This window comes from Phaethon aethereus, assembly GCF_964289735.1.
Source record: "Phaethon aethereus genome assembly, chromosome: 10".
In the NCBI taxonomy this organism is placed as follows: Eukaryota; Metazoa; Chordata; class Aves; order Phaethontiformes; family Phaethontidae; genus Phaethon; species Phaethon aethereus.
Window position 1 is genome coordinate 15,467,954 of NC_138586.1, and position 13,290 is coordinate 15,481,243.

The window sequence follows — 13,290 nt, forward strand, 5'->3', positions numbered from 1 at the left end:
CATAAAAGCCAGAGAAAAAGCTTTCACAAAATAGACCTGCAAGGTTTCCTTGTCTGAGGAACTAAGAGAAATTGTTGAGGACTGTAGCTGGTGGTGTAGATCACGTACCAGTGTGCTTCCAGATGGAGTGTGGGGAAAGGCGAGACGTCACGTGAGAACGGAAGCAATCAGCAAGGCAATATAAAGTACGTAACACAAAACAATGTGTTTTGAAATTACACCCTTTTCCACTACCTTCCTGTGCTGTAATTTACACCTGCAGGGGCCTCTGAATTCAGGTCCTCAGCCCTTATCTCCTGCAGAGCCTCTGCTTAGGGTTTGAAAGACATTTACAACTCCTCCAACACGAAGTCCCAGCATGCCCAGACAACTGGGGCAGGGAGGAGACACCTTTACAATGCCCCGTACCCAGCACTCCCAACAGTGTAATGCTTAAAGCTTTCTGTAAAAACTCAATAAGCCCATCTCAAGTCAAGGGAAGTGTCTGTTACTTCCAAAACATCTTCCACTGAACTCAGTGAAATGGCAGACCATCCACTTGCATTTTTTAAGCATGGCAGATCACACAGAGAAAACAACAATCCCAGCCCTGCTCTAACGCCCAGTGAAATTAGAAGATTGAGTGCTCCCAAATTTCCAGTGATTTCTAAGGATTTGGGACCAGGCCCCACATGAGAGTCTGCTCAAGCAAAGAACAGCAGCCTTGTCTTAGGAAAGCTGCAGGTTAAACTCTGCAGCTGCAGTGTGCTGCATCAGGTCATTCTAGCAGAGAGCAACAGCTGGGCCCACATGCCCTGTTCATTCCCGTCAGCAGTATCATATCAGACGTCCAAATACCTCCAGTTTATCCGTACGCATCAGTTTCTGCCCAGCAGAGCCTCCTGGTACTGTAACAGTAGGATTTCCAGAAACCAGGACAGGAGTATTTGGTAAAAGCTCTGCAGGAACCAAGCCCATCCCAGGAGAAACATGACTCAGGTAGGGACTAAAAGCCATCGTGGGGCTTGTTGCAAGAGATGGAGTCACAGGAAACGTTGTCTGTGTATAGAAAAGAGGAAAAACAAGATACTCGTTAAAATGCTCTGTCGTGGATTACCCATCAAAGCCTTGCAACACTTCAATCCTTTTAGACAATTTGATTAGCAACATCAAAATGCTGTGCTCTCCAATCTATTCATTTATCGCCATTTTTTTGTGAGCCATTCGCTTCTCCTGACTCACAGATCTGTGACTCATCCCGAACACAAGGCATCTTTATTTGCCAGATCAAAGCATATTGATGATCTTTATAGTTTAATGACACAATTAAGGAGTTCATGCCAGCAATTAGGGCAGGCCCAAATTAAACAGACTTCTCATTCCCAAATAAATGTCTCAGCTTCTGTATGTCTACACTGCAATGCTGTAGAGAGACCTCAAGGTAAGCTGCAGCTTCAGGACCTGGGAACACGAAACTCCATTAGCTACATGGTTGAATTCACTATCAGCCTGCACCGAGCTCCATGTTATCATGGCTAGTGTGGCTCAGGTAGACAAATGGAATCATTTAGAGTCAGGCAAGGCATCTCTGCTACAGTATGCTTGGAGGTCTAGCATTCTGCACATATGGGGTTTGTTTCAGACTGTCAACAGCCTCCACACAAAAGCAATTTTGCAGGAGTATCCCAAGCCTATGCTCCACGTGAATGGCAGCAAGAAGACACCAAACTCACTAGTGTTACAATGTGCCAAACCTCATGGCTTTGGCAAGAGCAGGTGGGTTGTGGGCGTGGAAAATCCATGGATAAAGTGTACCAGATGACATGGCCCAGCATGAGGTCCAGGACGCCGGCTATGCTGTGAGGAGCAATGTCCCCGTGAGGAGACAGAACAACAAGGCATAAAGACCTTGACTGCTTCCAACCCCCAAACGTGTGCGGTAGGTCCCGCAAGCGCCGCAGAGCTTCAGCGCTGGTGGCCAGAGCAGCTCCCTGGCCTGAACTGCTCCAGCAGTGCTGGGCTGGGAAGGGAGCTGCCGTTCTGCCGGGCAGGTGAGATAAGGGGCTCAGTTTCAAGTGAATAGCCCCTACAGCCAGGGAGTTTGTGGGACTTCAAAGCACCAGATCCGAGGCGCATTTGGGAATGAAACCAATTCCAATGGATGAAAAATCCCCCCTGCCCACCCCGACAACCAGAGCCTGCAAGGCAGCAGTCCTGCTCCTGGAGCAGGGGCTCGAGCAGCCCCCAGGGAAAGGAGCCTGGGACTTGTAACTATTTTTATTTTCCTTTCTGTCACCCGCTCCACTGTGAACTCTCGGTTACAGTTAAAGCCGCTCACACTCGCAGGTGTACGTGATGCTGTCCTTGGTAGCTCGAGCCTCTACTCAGCAATAAATGCAAGTGTGCTTACAAAATGGCCTGGGGTGGTTTTTTGGCCACACACATCACCCCCTCCTTGCTTTTATTTTTGTACTTCTAGTCCTGTGGGTTTCTAAAAGAAATCACACATGGACAGTGTGTTTCTTGACAGCATCTTCATCCCAGTACTTTCATAAGCTAGGAAACACTTGGCTGCTTGTGATCTGGAAGAAGCTAGCCCACAGTAACACCAACCAAGCTGTCCTAACCTTTACCTTAATGATGCCCCCGTCCTAAGGTCAGTGACAGCAAGCAGCTCCTGAGCTGATTGGAAAGGGGATGACACGTCACTGCCAGCATACATCCCACTTTCTCTTCCACAACAAGGAGACATGACCTCCTGAACCAGCAGCACTGGGTGCTTTCAGTGTAGCAGAACCAAATAATCCTCTCTGGGAGGGATTTCCAATTTTCTTTCTTTTGAGTCTAAGTCAAGCCCCACTTCAGCTGATGGGAGACTTTAATCATTAAACCCAGAGATCCTCCAGTCCACAGCCCATTATTAAATCATTTTCTTCTCTCTTTCTCTGTGGCTCCCAGACATTTTACACCTTTTGCTTCTAGAAAACCTCTTTAAGGATCTTCAAACACTGTGACTCCCTGAACACTTGAGTGAGAAGGCAGCATCCATCAGACTGTTTTCTTTTGTGCGAGCACCTGTATTTACAGTGGCATCTGCTGAACTCCTGCCATCATTCACACTGTAAATGCTATTTTAAGGAGTTTCTCCAGCCTGGCCAGTCTGCACAGGGTTATGCTGGGGCCCAACACATGTTGTCAGCGCTTGTTTTGTGTACCTGTAGTAGCCCAAACCTCATAGCACATGTGGCTTGCACAAATGTGTGGGCAAATCTACCCTCTGTGTTTCCAGCACCCAATACAGGAGTCGTCCTGGGTATCCTGGCAGAGCAGGCGTGGCACAGACATCGCTCCAAAATTACAGGAGATCCTTTAAGGCAGGCTTGCCCTGCCCAGGCTCAAACACAACCAGGAGCCAGCCTGGGGACCTAGCTGGTTGCTGAGATGGAGGGGAGATATTCCTCCCACTGCTCAAGCAGAGGATGCCAGGGTATTTGTGCAGCCAGAGAGGAAGGCTGGGGGTTTGCAACGCCTCACACTGAGTGAATTCACCAGAAACCGGTGGGAAGGGATGCGAAACATTCGTGAAGAGATGATATACCAGCCCCTTCACCAAAGCCACTATGAATGTGAGGCAGGTTCTGCTCCCTGAAATACTGTCCCCATCTCCAAGGCTGTTCCCTCAAGAGCAGCCCCCCTCTGCACCGGGAACAACTGGCAAGGGCTAAGGGATCTGAACCCAAGCTGAAAAAGAGCAGAGGAAGGATGTCTGTGAAGAACAATTGAGGATCTACCCGTGACCCTGGAGACCTGCAGAGGGGTGTAGGAAGGAGCAGGATGGGTTATCATCACTGCCGCTGGTTGTTCACCCATTTCCATGCCCTGGCATCTGCTGCTGCATTCCCAAGGTTTCACAAATGCTTTTTCTGCCCACTTCAACGTGCACCCGGTGCCGCTGACTGCAAGCAACAGCTCCGCTCCAACGCCCTGCCCACGGGCCGGGGACTGACACTCGGCAGCCACACAGGCGTTTTCAGTGGATGCACAGCCGGAGAATGAGCAGACCTTGCTCAACACGTTAAACTTTGAAGCACTGGAGTTTTTAAGTCTGAAGTGTGCTAAGCGCACTGCAAACTGCTCCTTTGGAAGCTGGCATCAGGGAGCTCTGTATTTATTGTGGCTGATGAGGGGAAAAGATGGGCTGTGCTCATTGCCAGCCCCAACTGCCTGTCTTGGATTGGGAAATCCAGTCTGGCTCATGCATCAGTACCAGTAATAAAAATGCTGCCAGCCAAATCTCTCCTCCTTTTACGTCTGTGCAGGTCCCCAGTGCCAGGCCTGTCCTGAGGGAATTTGAGCGAGTTTCTTCCTTGCAGCCAGAACCCAACTGTAGTTTTTACTCCAAAGAGCACAGCTCTCCTCAACATGCCTCCCATCCGCTTCTTGTGACTGCACCCAGCCAGCAGATCTGACAGTTCAATATTATGACTGTACACTTAAAAAAAAGTCTTAGCAACTTAGTTGCTAGCATGCTCTAGGGCAAAACAGCCAGACTGAAACTTACCCCTGCTTGCCCCTTAAAGCTCTTGCAAACTCGGGAAATATAAGGGCAGATTTCCTTGCAAACTACTTTTTACTAACCATAGCATGTGCAGACACTACGATTAACTCCTGAGCAGAAGGAAACAGGTTACAGTGCAGCGGCAGAGGGGTTCAGACTGGTAACAGCTCACAAGACTGGTTTACTAAGTTTTGAATGCTTGTAAGAATAAAAAAAAAAAAAAGCAAGAATAAAGCTGAAATGGCTGTTGTGAGAACACATCTTAGGGGGAGGGCTGCCAAGGACTCTGGCAGCTCTGATCTCCTCACAGGCCCTGAGCAGAGGAGCCGTTGCATTGAAGGTGTGAGCAGAGAAGGGTCCCTCCCAGGAGGGGCATTTGTCACCACTGGTGGTGACAGAACCTGGACCAGCTGATTTTGTTAACAAACTAGAAGTTGCATTCAATTTGCCTAGCAGAAATCATGCTAAAGCTAGAGAAGAAACACAGTGGGTGTGAAGAGGAAGGCAGAGGAGCGGCTGGTGTTTTGTCGAACACAGTGTTGATTCTGAGTTACCTCAGACCCTAAAAAGGGAAAGCCTGAAAATGAGAGACCCAGTATAAATACAAAGGTGTTGATTGCCTGAAGGAGGGGAGACAGGTCCCTGCTAAGCAGCTACACATGGAAAGCACACAAAAAACTGCAGCAGCTTTTATTACAGTCTGGTGATAGAAACGTAGAAGATAAAGATCTAGTACTGACAAGGCTGAAGGCCCTGATACTGAAAACGTAATTGATGCTGTTCCAAAAAAGCAAAAACCTGTGCTCCCCTCCAATGCAACCGCATGGAGCTGGCTGTAGAACCACCCCTCTAACATGAAGGCTGTGCATGCTGGAGTGAATCAAACTGGCCAGAGCATTCAGCTACTACCACCACAGATGCTCGTTTCCCCAATCAGACTGCAAGGATACACTCCTTGCTCAAAGAGTATCTCATTTGTGGGCTGCTGTAGTGTGAAAGTTAGGTGTTAACACCCCACAGCACTGTCTCCTGGCAGAGACCAGCTCCTGGGTGGGCCAGGGTATGCGTGTTTATTCATCCCTAGTGTGCCTCTGACTAGAGGTTGAGATATTTTTGCTGCATGGAACAAATACATGCCTAAAGCACCTGTTGAAATCTGCTCCAGCACTTGTTCCAAGTGTCACTGGCCAAGCGAGTTGGTCACCCTGTGCTTTAACCCCTCCATCAGCACCAAGGGGTGGCAGCTGGGTCCTGCTGCCCCAGGATGGGACACAGGGCTGGGTTAAAGTCTGAGTTGTCTTCAGGGTCATGGGCGACTCAGAGCTGTTAAGATAGTCCTGGCTACAAAGAGCTTGACAGGAAGAGAAGGTGAAGAGCTCGAAAACAAAGAGAGCTCAGAGAGGGTAAACAACTTCCCAGGGCAGCAGCAGGGCAGGAGCAGAGGCAGGTGTGTCAACACTGCCATGTTCTGTCCAGCTGCCTGCTCAGACACGGCTAACAGCGCAGCGCCATGCAAGCCACTGCCCTGCTCCACCAGGTCAGTTTGGAGCCGGTGCTGAAGCACCTCCACAGCAAGCTCCAGAAGTCTGTCTTGCACTGCTGCAAACGGATAAAGCGGAATGGAGAGGGTAGGGATCAGGCGCAGGGTGCAACACTTTGTGGATGGCCTTGCTCTGGCACACACGCAGCTCAGAGTGACTGTATCTGAGAAACCATACACAGCACCGACCAAAATGACTCTCCATATCAATGCCAGAGCCCAGCTCTATCCACCTTCAGCCTGACTTTTACGCAGCCTAACAGAGACAGAGGTGCAAAACCAGCCCAGCTCAAGCAAAGCCAGCAGTCAAGGTGAATTTGGACTTTCAAAAGTCAGAACTTTATTGGAGTCTTCCTACTTGGCACCTACATGGTCTCTCCCAGACAAATACACCATGCTGAGTAAATACTCTGCTCTGTGTCCTTGCCTGACTCGTTTTAAAGTGCTGTACGAAGCAGTCTGTTTAAAACGGCATCACGGGCACTAAACATTCACATGGTTTTCAGCTTTGTACAGACAGTTAGCAGCAACATCAGAGAGCGCCCAGAGACTTCAGAGAAATAAGCTCACGCCGGCAACTGTTAATTCACACCTAGTAGGCTTCCATGAGCAGCGTGCAGCAGGCAGCCCACCTGGGACACAGTTCTTCGTCGAGCGGCACCTTCATTAAACAGTCATCACCAGGGTCCTGGCTCTTGGTTCAATGGGAAGATTAGCTCTTGCTGGATGTCAGCGGTGGTGCAATAAGATCTGGCGGTGAGTGTTTAGATGCAAGCTCATAGACACATTCAATGCTGTTTCAGGGAGCGTGATGAAAAGCTGCTATGTCAAGTGCTGTTTTTTTGGTGTTTTGTGGGGGTTTTTTGTTTGGTTTTGGTGGTTTGTTTTTGGGTTTTTTTTTTTGTTTGGTTTTTTGTTTGTTTTTTGTTTTACATGGTAGCTTTTCTGGTCAAAACGCACATTAAAATGTCTAAGCATTCAGCTATTGTTTGGAGCTATTAAGCACGCTGTTCCAAATCTCGTCTCGGGCAAGCATCCCAATTAAGCAGGCATCCCGTTGATCAGCTTTATGATCACATGGGATTTGTTCTGCTGCTGCATCTGATATAATACTTTCTGCTTTGAAGAATTTCATGTGTAGCCAGAAGGAGGCCCCACCCTTCTCATTTAGAGAGGAAGAAAATTCTCAAAGCCTGCTTCCACTGGCAGCATCTTCAGGAAATCAAAGGCAGGTGAAAGAGCAATCTCTTGTTTGTCCTGAAATTGGTGTGGAGCAAGTCAGGCAGCAGGAGTTAGACCAAGGGCTCATTTACTCTGAACAAAGTGTGGGAAAGCAGGAAGGGAGCAGTCATTGCAGAACAAATTTTTATTTTTCTTCTTTGCCCATGTCTCCCTCATGGCACAATTTAGAAACCAGGGACCTTTCTCATCAGATAAGGTTACCTCTGAAATGAGAGCACCAACCAGACAAACCGACAGATTCAGTCTTAGAGGCAATTTAAACGGCAGGAGTCAAATTGCAGGAGTGAACTGGACCTGCAAGATTGCAAAATGGGAAGATGGGAACTTTCCAAAGCGGAAATCCCAAAGATGTTTTGAATAGCCAGCCAAAGAGTGTCCACTGTGAATTCCCCACAGAGGAAAACCCCAAACAGGAAAGGTTTGCTTGTGATACAGGGCTAGGAAACCACTGCTACCCTTTTGTGTGAATTCAGGATTTCCTTCTGATGTGCACGTACTTTAGAACTCCACAAAAAGAGGTGCAAAGATTCCAGCAGATTAGAGCTTAAGGTGCAGAGCAACTAAAGACTTTTTCTGTGGCCCATTTTCTCTTCTGCCTCACTTTCCCAGCTTCAAAATGGGAAGAATAAACAGCATTTTCCTAGCTTACATGGCAGGGTGAAGATAAAGAAGCTGCTAACAAACACAGGATGACCAGAGTGAGGGCAAATGGGGAAAAGCCTTCACAAGACAGAAGGAACACACCAGACTGGGGAAATGCCCCAGTATGGTGGCAGAGCACTATCATGAAGGGATGTTGTCCAGCTCCATCACAAGCTCTTACATCAAACAGCACAACAGCCTCCAACAATGAAGAACCTTTCACTGGTCTCTTGTGAGGATTGAACCAGAGACACCTGAGCTTTTCAAGGCCAGAGGGGTGACAGATGTTGAGTCTGAAGGCTCATCTGGGCAAAGAAGCCAGGTGCTGTGGGTGGGACACTAGGAGGCCAAGTGCATGCTGGTTCACAGATTCACACATGCTTCAGGCTTGAAGAGTCTCTCCTAGGGATCTAGCCAGACCGCCCATGTGGCACAGCACAAGGAACCTCATCCAACAACTGCACATCAAATGCACGTTGCCCCAGGAAAGACATTCAGCCCCAACTTTAATGGAGAATTCCTAATTAGGCTCTCAGTTAAAAATGTGCAGCTTATTTATGTCAGCACTGAAGCGCTGCTTCAAGACCTCTGACATTTCTTAAAACATACATAGCAACAGACTCAAACTCAGCTGACAAATGTCCCACCCTCCCAGCTACACCAGCCAGCAGACACAAGCCATCCTCTCCCTGGCATAACAGGGTTCTCCAGCCTGAAAATCTGTTGTAACCGATAGGCTACAGCAGGGACAGGCAGCGAAGGCTTCTCTGAACTACCTGCTCTGCAAACATCCATCTCCCACAGGCTTCTCTCCCTACCTGAAGAGAAGCCCATCTCCCCTGCTGTTAGTATAAATCATCATTACTGTGAAAAAACAAGTGAAAGGGCTGTGACGTTAGCACAATTCTCTGCAGGGACAACGGCAATGAAACGGGTCTTCACTCCCAGGCATAAAAGTTGTACGTTCTGGATACGATTAATCTTCCCCAATTTTAGCCCCTTAATGCAATGCATCTAGTCCAGGGGCGTCAGCTGGCCTCTTGCCACAGTGTGGAAGAACTCCAGCACCCTCACCCCAGTGTAAAACAGCTATCCAAAACAGGATCTGTTGGAATCGAGCCACTCTGGACATCTGGGACATGCATGTATCACCTGGTCAAAAATCCAGCTGGAGCTAAGACCCTTCCACTTGATACCCTGAACCTTGCAGCTCCTCAGTTATCAGAGGAAAGGGGAGCCACGGCTTGCAAGAAGGTGCAGAGGTAGCATGAGACATCCCTCCGGAAGATGCTGCCCAACCCTTGGCAGCACGAACAACCACCTGAGCAAAATCGGAACACTTGTGGCCTCCATAAGCAAACAGGAAAGAAACATGGAGCAGCATGAAGCTGTAACTTACAATTGGCTGTAGTTGCGCGCCCGGTAGCATGAACTGCATTTGCTGAGCAAACATGGCTGCGGCTGTCTTCTGCTGGATCAGGTTGTTGCGTCCATTTATTTCAAGTTGTGTTTTTAAGTGTGGGGGAGGGTGGAGATATTTGCAGTTCTCTCGGGTACACCGGCCCTAAAAAACATAATGAAACAGCATTTCAGTGAATGTAACACCCAGGGCAGCCAGGGAAATTTAATTAAGGACTGTTTGGGTTACTGTAACAACACAATCATCTCGGCAGAGGCAGTTCAGTAGCTACTGTGCTGCTTTTGTGATTTTTCTATAGCAGTGCAATACTTAGGTGAAGAGAAGAGCAACATGCAGTAACACTAACCAAATAGTATCAAGCTTCCCTATGCTAAAATGATTGTTGTAAAAAAAAAAAAAAAGAAAGAAAAAAAATAACACAAATACAAGTACTTTCAGAAGTTAGTGGCAACAGTTCCAGAAACAACAACAAAAATTTCCCATTTTCTTGTGTGGGTTGTTTTTCTCCTCCCTCCCAACACCAGACCACTTAATCAGCCCTGACAACCAGACAGCAAGAAACAAAACTGTCTCCATCACTTCCCCAGCTGCGTTGGGTAAAACATTAAGAGGACAGCTCTGTAAAGCAGCACAATATCTGATCTTCAATATGCATGTACTCAGAAGCCGAGAACCGGCAGTCACAGGAGGAAGAACTGAAATAATTTCCCCTTCATGCTTTCATTTGTTAAAAGCCACAGTATGTTCTACCACTGACTACCTTCCCTGCCATCCCCCCAATAAACGGTAAGCACTAGGGAAGCCAGTGGCTCCTAAAAAGCAAAAGATCACTTATGTTACAGATCACCTCAAATCAACTGAGACCATCACTTTTAAAAAACATCTATAAAGTGTGCCTTGCTTCAATAGTGTTTGCAAGTAGACATAGGGAGATAAATACCAATAGTCCACTGAACACAGAAAACTAGTAACAAATTTTGTCATTAAGATGAAATAATTCTTGAAAAATAGTTTTTTCCCCCCTCTTTCTCTGTGTATTATTCCCTCCTCAAAAAAGAGAGGCAAACAGAATACAAGAAACATTTTATGCAACTTTATGCATACATTTTATGGTGAATTTTTTTGAGGAAGTAATTCCTCTGTAGCTATTCAGAGCCCAATAAAACAAGGCCAGGCCTGAGGACCACAGAGCTGCTGCATGACAGATAACGAATAATTGTTCCTGCAGGCAGTAAAGAACCAGGACCATCCATTACCCAGCCTGGCCCTGGCACTCTTGTCAAAGGCTGGACATCGAGTTCTCAGTCTCAAAATAATTAAGTTTGCTTTCAAAAAAGGGGCACACAGGGCGACCCCACATACCTGCTCCTGTCAGCAGGATCACACACAGCAGAGCTGTAACCCCACAACCAGATCCACAGGGGTACAGCCCTTACACACCACTGCACTCAGGGCACAGGCTGGGGAAAACCCCTGGGATGCTCCCCTGGGGATTTTTAAGACCTCTCTCTGCCTGTACAAGAGTATGGGTGGCATCACGGGACAGTCTGCGTACGACTGCACAAAGCCAACACCATGACCCACTGCAGGGGCTGCTTTTGAACACCCAGCCAGGCTCCTGGGCATGCCGAGAGAGGGGCAGGTCACTGGAGAGCAGTCAAAGACCTGCAAGCTCCATGTGTGCTTTCCTCTGCCCCCCTTGCTGGTGGTGACAACAGCATCACCGGGGACAGGGCTGCAGAGCCTGGCTGCGACGTGAAAGGGGCCGTACGATGGAGCGTCATGAGAAACAAGGCTTCTCTCTTATCTGCTCCAGGGAAATCAGAGTGTTAAACAGAACTCCTGGCTCCCTGTTGTTATTTAGAGGCAAATAATTAACTCCAAGAAGTGATAGGGTAAACCTGCTGGGGCAGGGAGAAAACACTCCCAAATCTCAGCAGCCTGCCTTTGCGGACCGAAACCCTCTGCCCTGCTCCTAGAAGAGCCCAGTGGCTCCCAACAACCCAACTCAAAAAGAAAGAGGCTATTCAATGCTATTGTTTTGGCTTCTCAGCAATGCAACAGCCCCACATCCCCAGCAGCGAGTTAATTGCTCACAGGCCCCGAGGACATGAAACTTCATCACTGGACACTTTCTTACATCTGTGTACAGTGAGGGTAAAATGGCACCATGCAGGTGCCTGGTGCTCAGACGACCCAGCACTACCACAAGATAAATAACTGCATTAATCTGGAAGGAGATGACTCATCAGCACAGTTTGGGTCATCCTTCTCATCGCATCTTTCCAGCTGCATGGGACCAGGTTCCTCCACAGCCCTTCCCATCACCTGGGACCTAACAAGAGTCCAGCATTCAGGCTCAGAGCGTATCTGCAGCGTCCCACCTCCACAACTTCCGCAGGGCTGCTCAGGTTGCCGCAGACCAGGAGCAGACCCCACAGAGCAGTGAGCTATCAATGGCCAGGCAGCTGCCCTGCTCCAAGCTCCAGCCTTCGAGGGCCTACACATCAGCCTTAGAAATTCCTCCTGGTTGAAACTTGGCAGAAGTGCTTTGGGTTGGGAAAACACGAATTTCTACCAAATTTGGAATAAATCTGTGTAGACATTTCTACACTGCAGAAATGGAGAAAATGAAAAAAGAGCTACTATTTTTTGTTGTTTAACACTTACAGGGCCGCCTTCAACTTGAAAAACACTTTGCTATTCCAGCTGAAATTTTGCATGTCATTGATATCAGCCACCCCAGCTTGGTGCGAAGCTTTGTTCTACTTTTTTCTCAAAACAGAGTTTGTTTAATTCCAACAGGGGGTTCTACAGACAGAACATTTTTATTACAAAAAAAAACCCCAACCAAACCAAAAACCCATACAGCACAAGGCCTTGATCCTGCAGACAGAGCTGTGAGCAGCAACCAGTGCCCACACAGAGTGCTACTAGTTTCAATGAGCATGTGTATTTGCAAGAACTGAGAGCTGTGCAGATGCTGCTGCAGAGCGAAGGCTGTGAAGCGCAGCACAGCTGTCAGTCAGGCCTCCTAGGGCTCCAGGAAGACTACATGAATCATCATGGCACTCGGATTCAAAACCACACCTTCAGTCTAGCTCCTCCTTGCCATCACGTTGATCCTGAGCATCAGTGACCACCGCGTTTCAGCAGGACAGGTTAGAAGCCACTGCTGAGTCGGGCTGCCCTCTCCAGCACCACAGGAGGTTCTTCATATCTCAGACAATGAATTTTAGGAACTGATGATGCAACTGAGAGTGACACAAAATGTTCCCAGTTTAGACATCCAGCTATGAAACAACTTTCAAGATGTCTGTCTCTAAAGTGATGGACACCTCTAGTATCCTCTGAACTCCAACGCTGGTGAGGCTGATCCCTTCCTCTACACTTCCATCACAACGCTCACAGTTCTCAGTCTTCTGAGCAACACGTACACTCTTCAAGATCAATTTCAGCTCTATGAAAGCTTCCAGAAGGGCAAAGGAACTGCCATTATTCGCTTCTCAGTATCAGCTGCAACACAGCAGGGAAAACAACAGAGAACTGGTCGCAAATCTGCTGGGCTGGGGACAAATAAGGACAATTTCATTTTATACCTGGGTAGCCTAGAAATACAATATGAGAAAATACAACAGGAATCAGGCCCCTAAGTTTCAGATAAGCATCTTTATGCTAAAAGGCACAGTTTTGCTGCAGTGACTAGCTGTGGCTCTAGCACATCACATGCTCAGCACAGGGCACAGGACAGTCCCAGTGCCCTGCACAGGGACCTGCTGAGACATTCTCCAAGCTGAGCGTTGCACTAAAAAGCACTATCCTAGCACCTGGAGTGGGACACTGCCATGTGTCAGGAAGGGGCACGGTGCTCAGAGACTGACCTGTGCCAGTGAGAAGCATGCTGAGCTT

The 13,290-nt window shown here is 48.1% G+C and overlaps 1 protein-coding gene across 14 annotated transcripts in view; it reads right to left on the bottom strand.

Moving 5' to 3' along the window:
- Window positions 1–13,290, bottom strand: part of MBNL3 (muscleblind like splicing regulator 3) — a gene marked incomplete at its 5' end in the record, with an annotated part of 55,229 nt that overhangs the window by 17,792 nt on the left and 24,147 nt on the right. For 8 of the 14 annotated variants that reach the window (XM_082004379.1, XM_082004376.1, XM_082004377.1 and 5 more), the window contains 2 exons: window positions 838–1,038; window positions 9,361–9,525. In XM_082004379.1, coding sequence (XP_081860505.1) covers window positions 838–1,038; window positions 9,361–9,525 — 366 coding nt within the window. The remainder of the gene's footprint in view (window positions 1–837; window positions 1,039–9,360; window positions 9,526–13,290) is intronic. The other 6 variants (XM_082004371.1, XM_082004370.1, XM_082004369.1 and 3 more) reach the window with 1 other exon arrangement.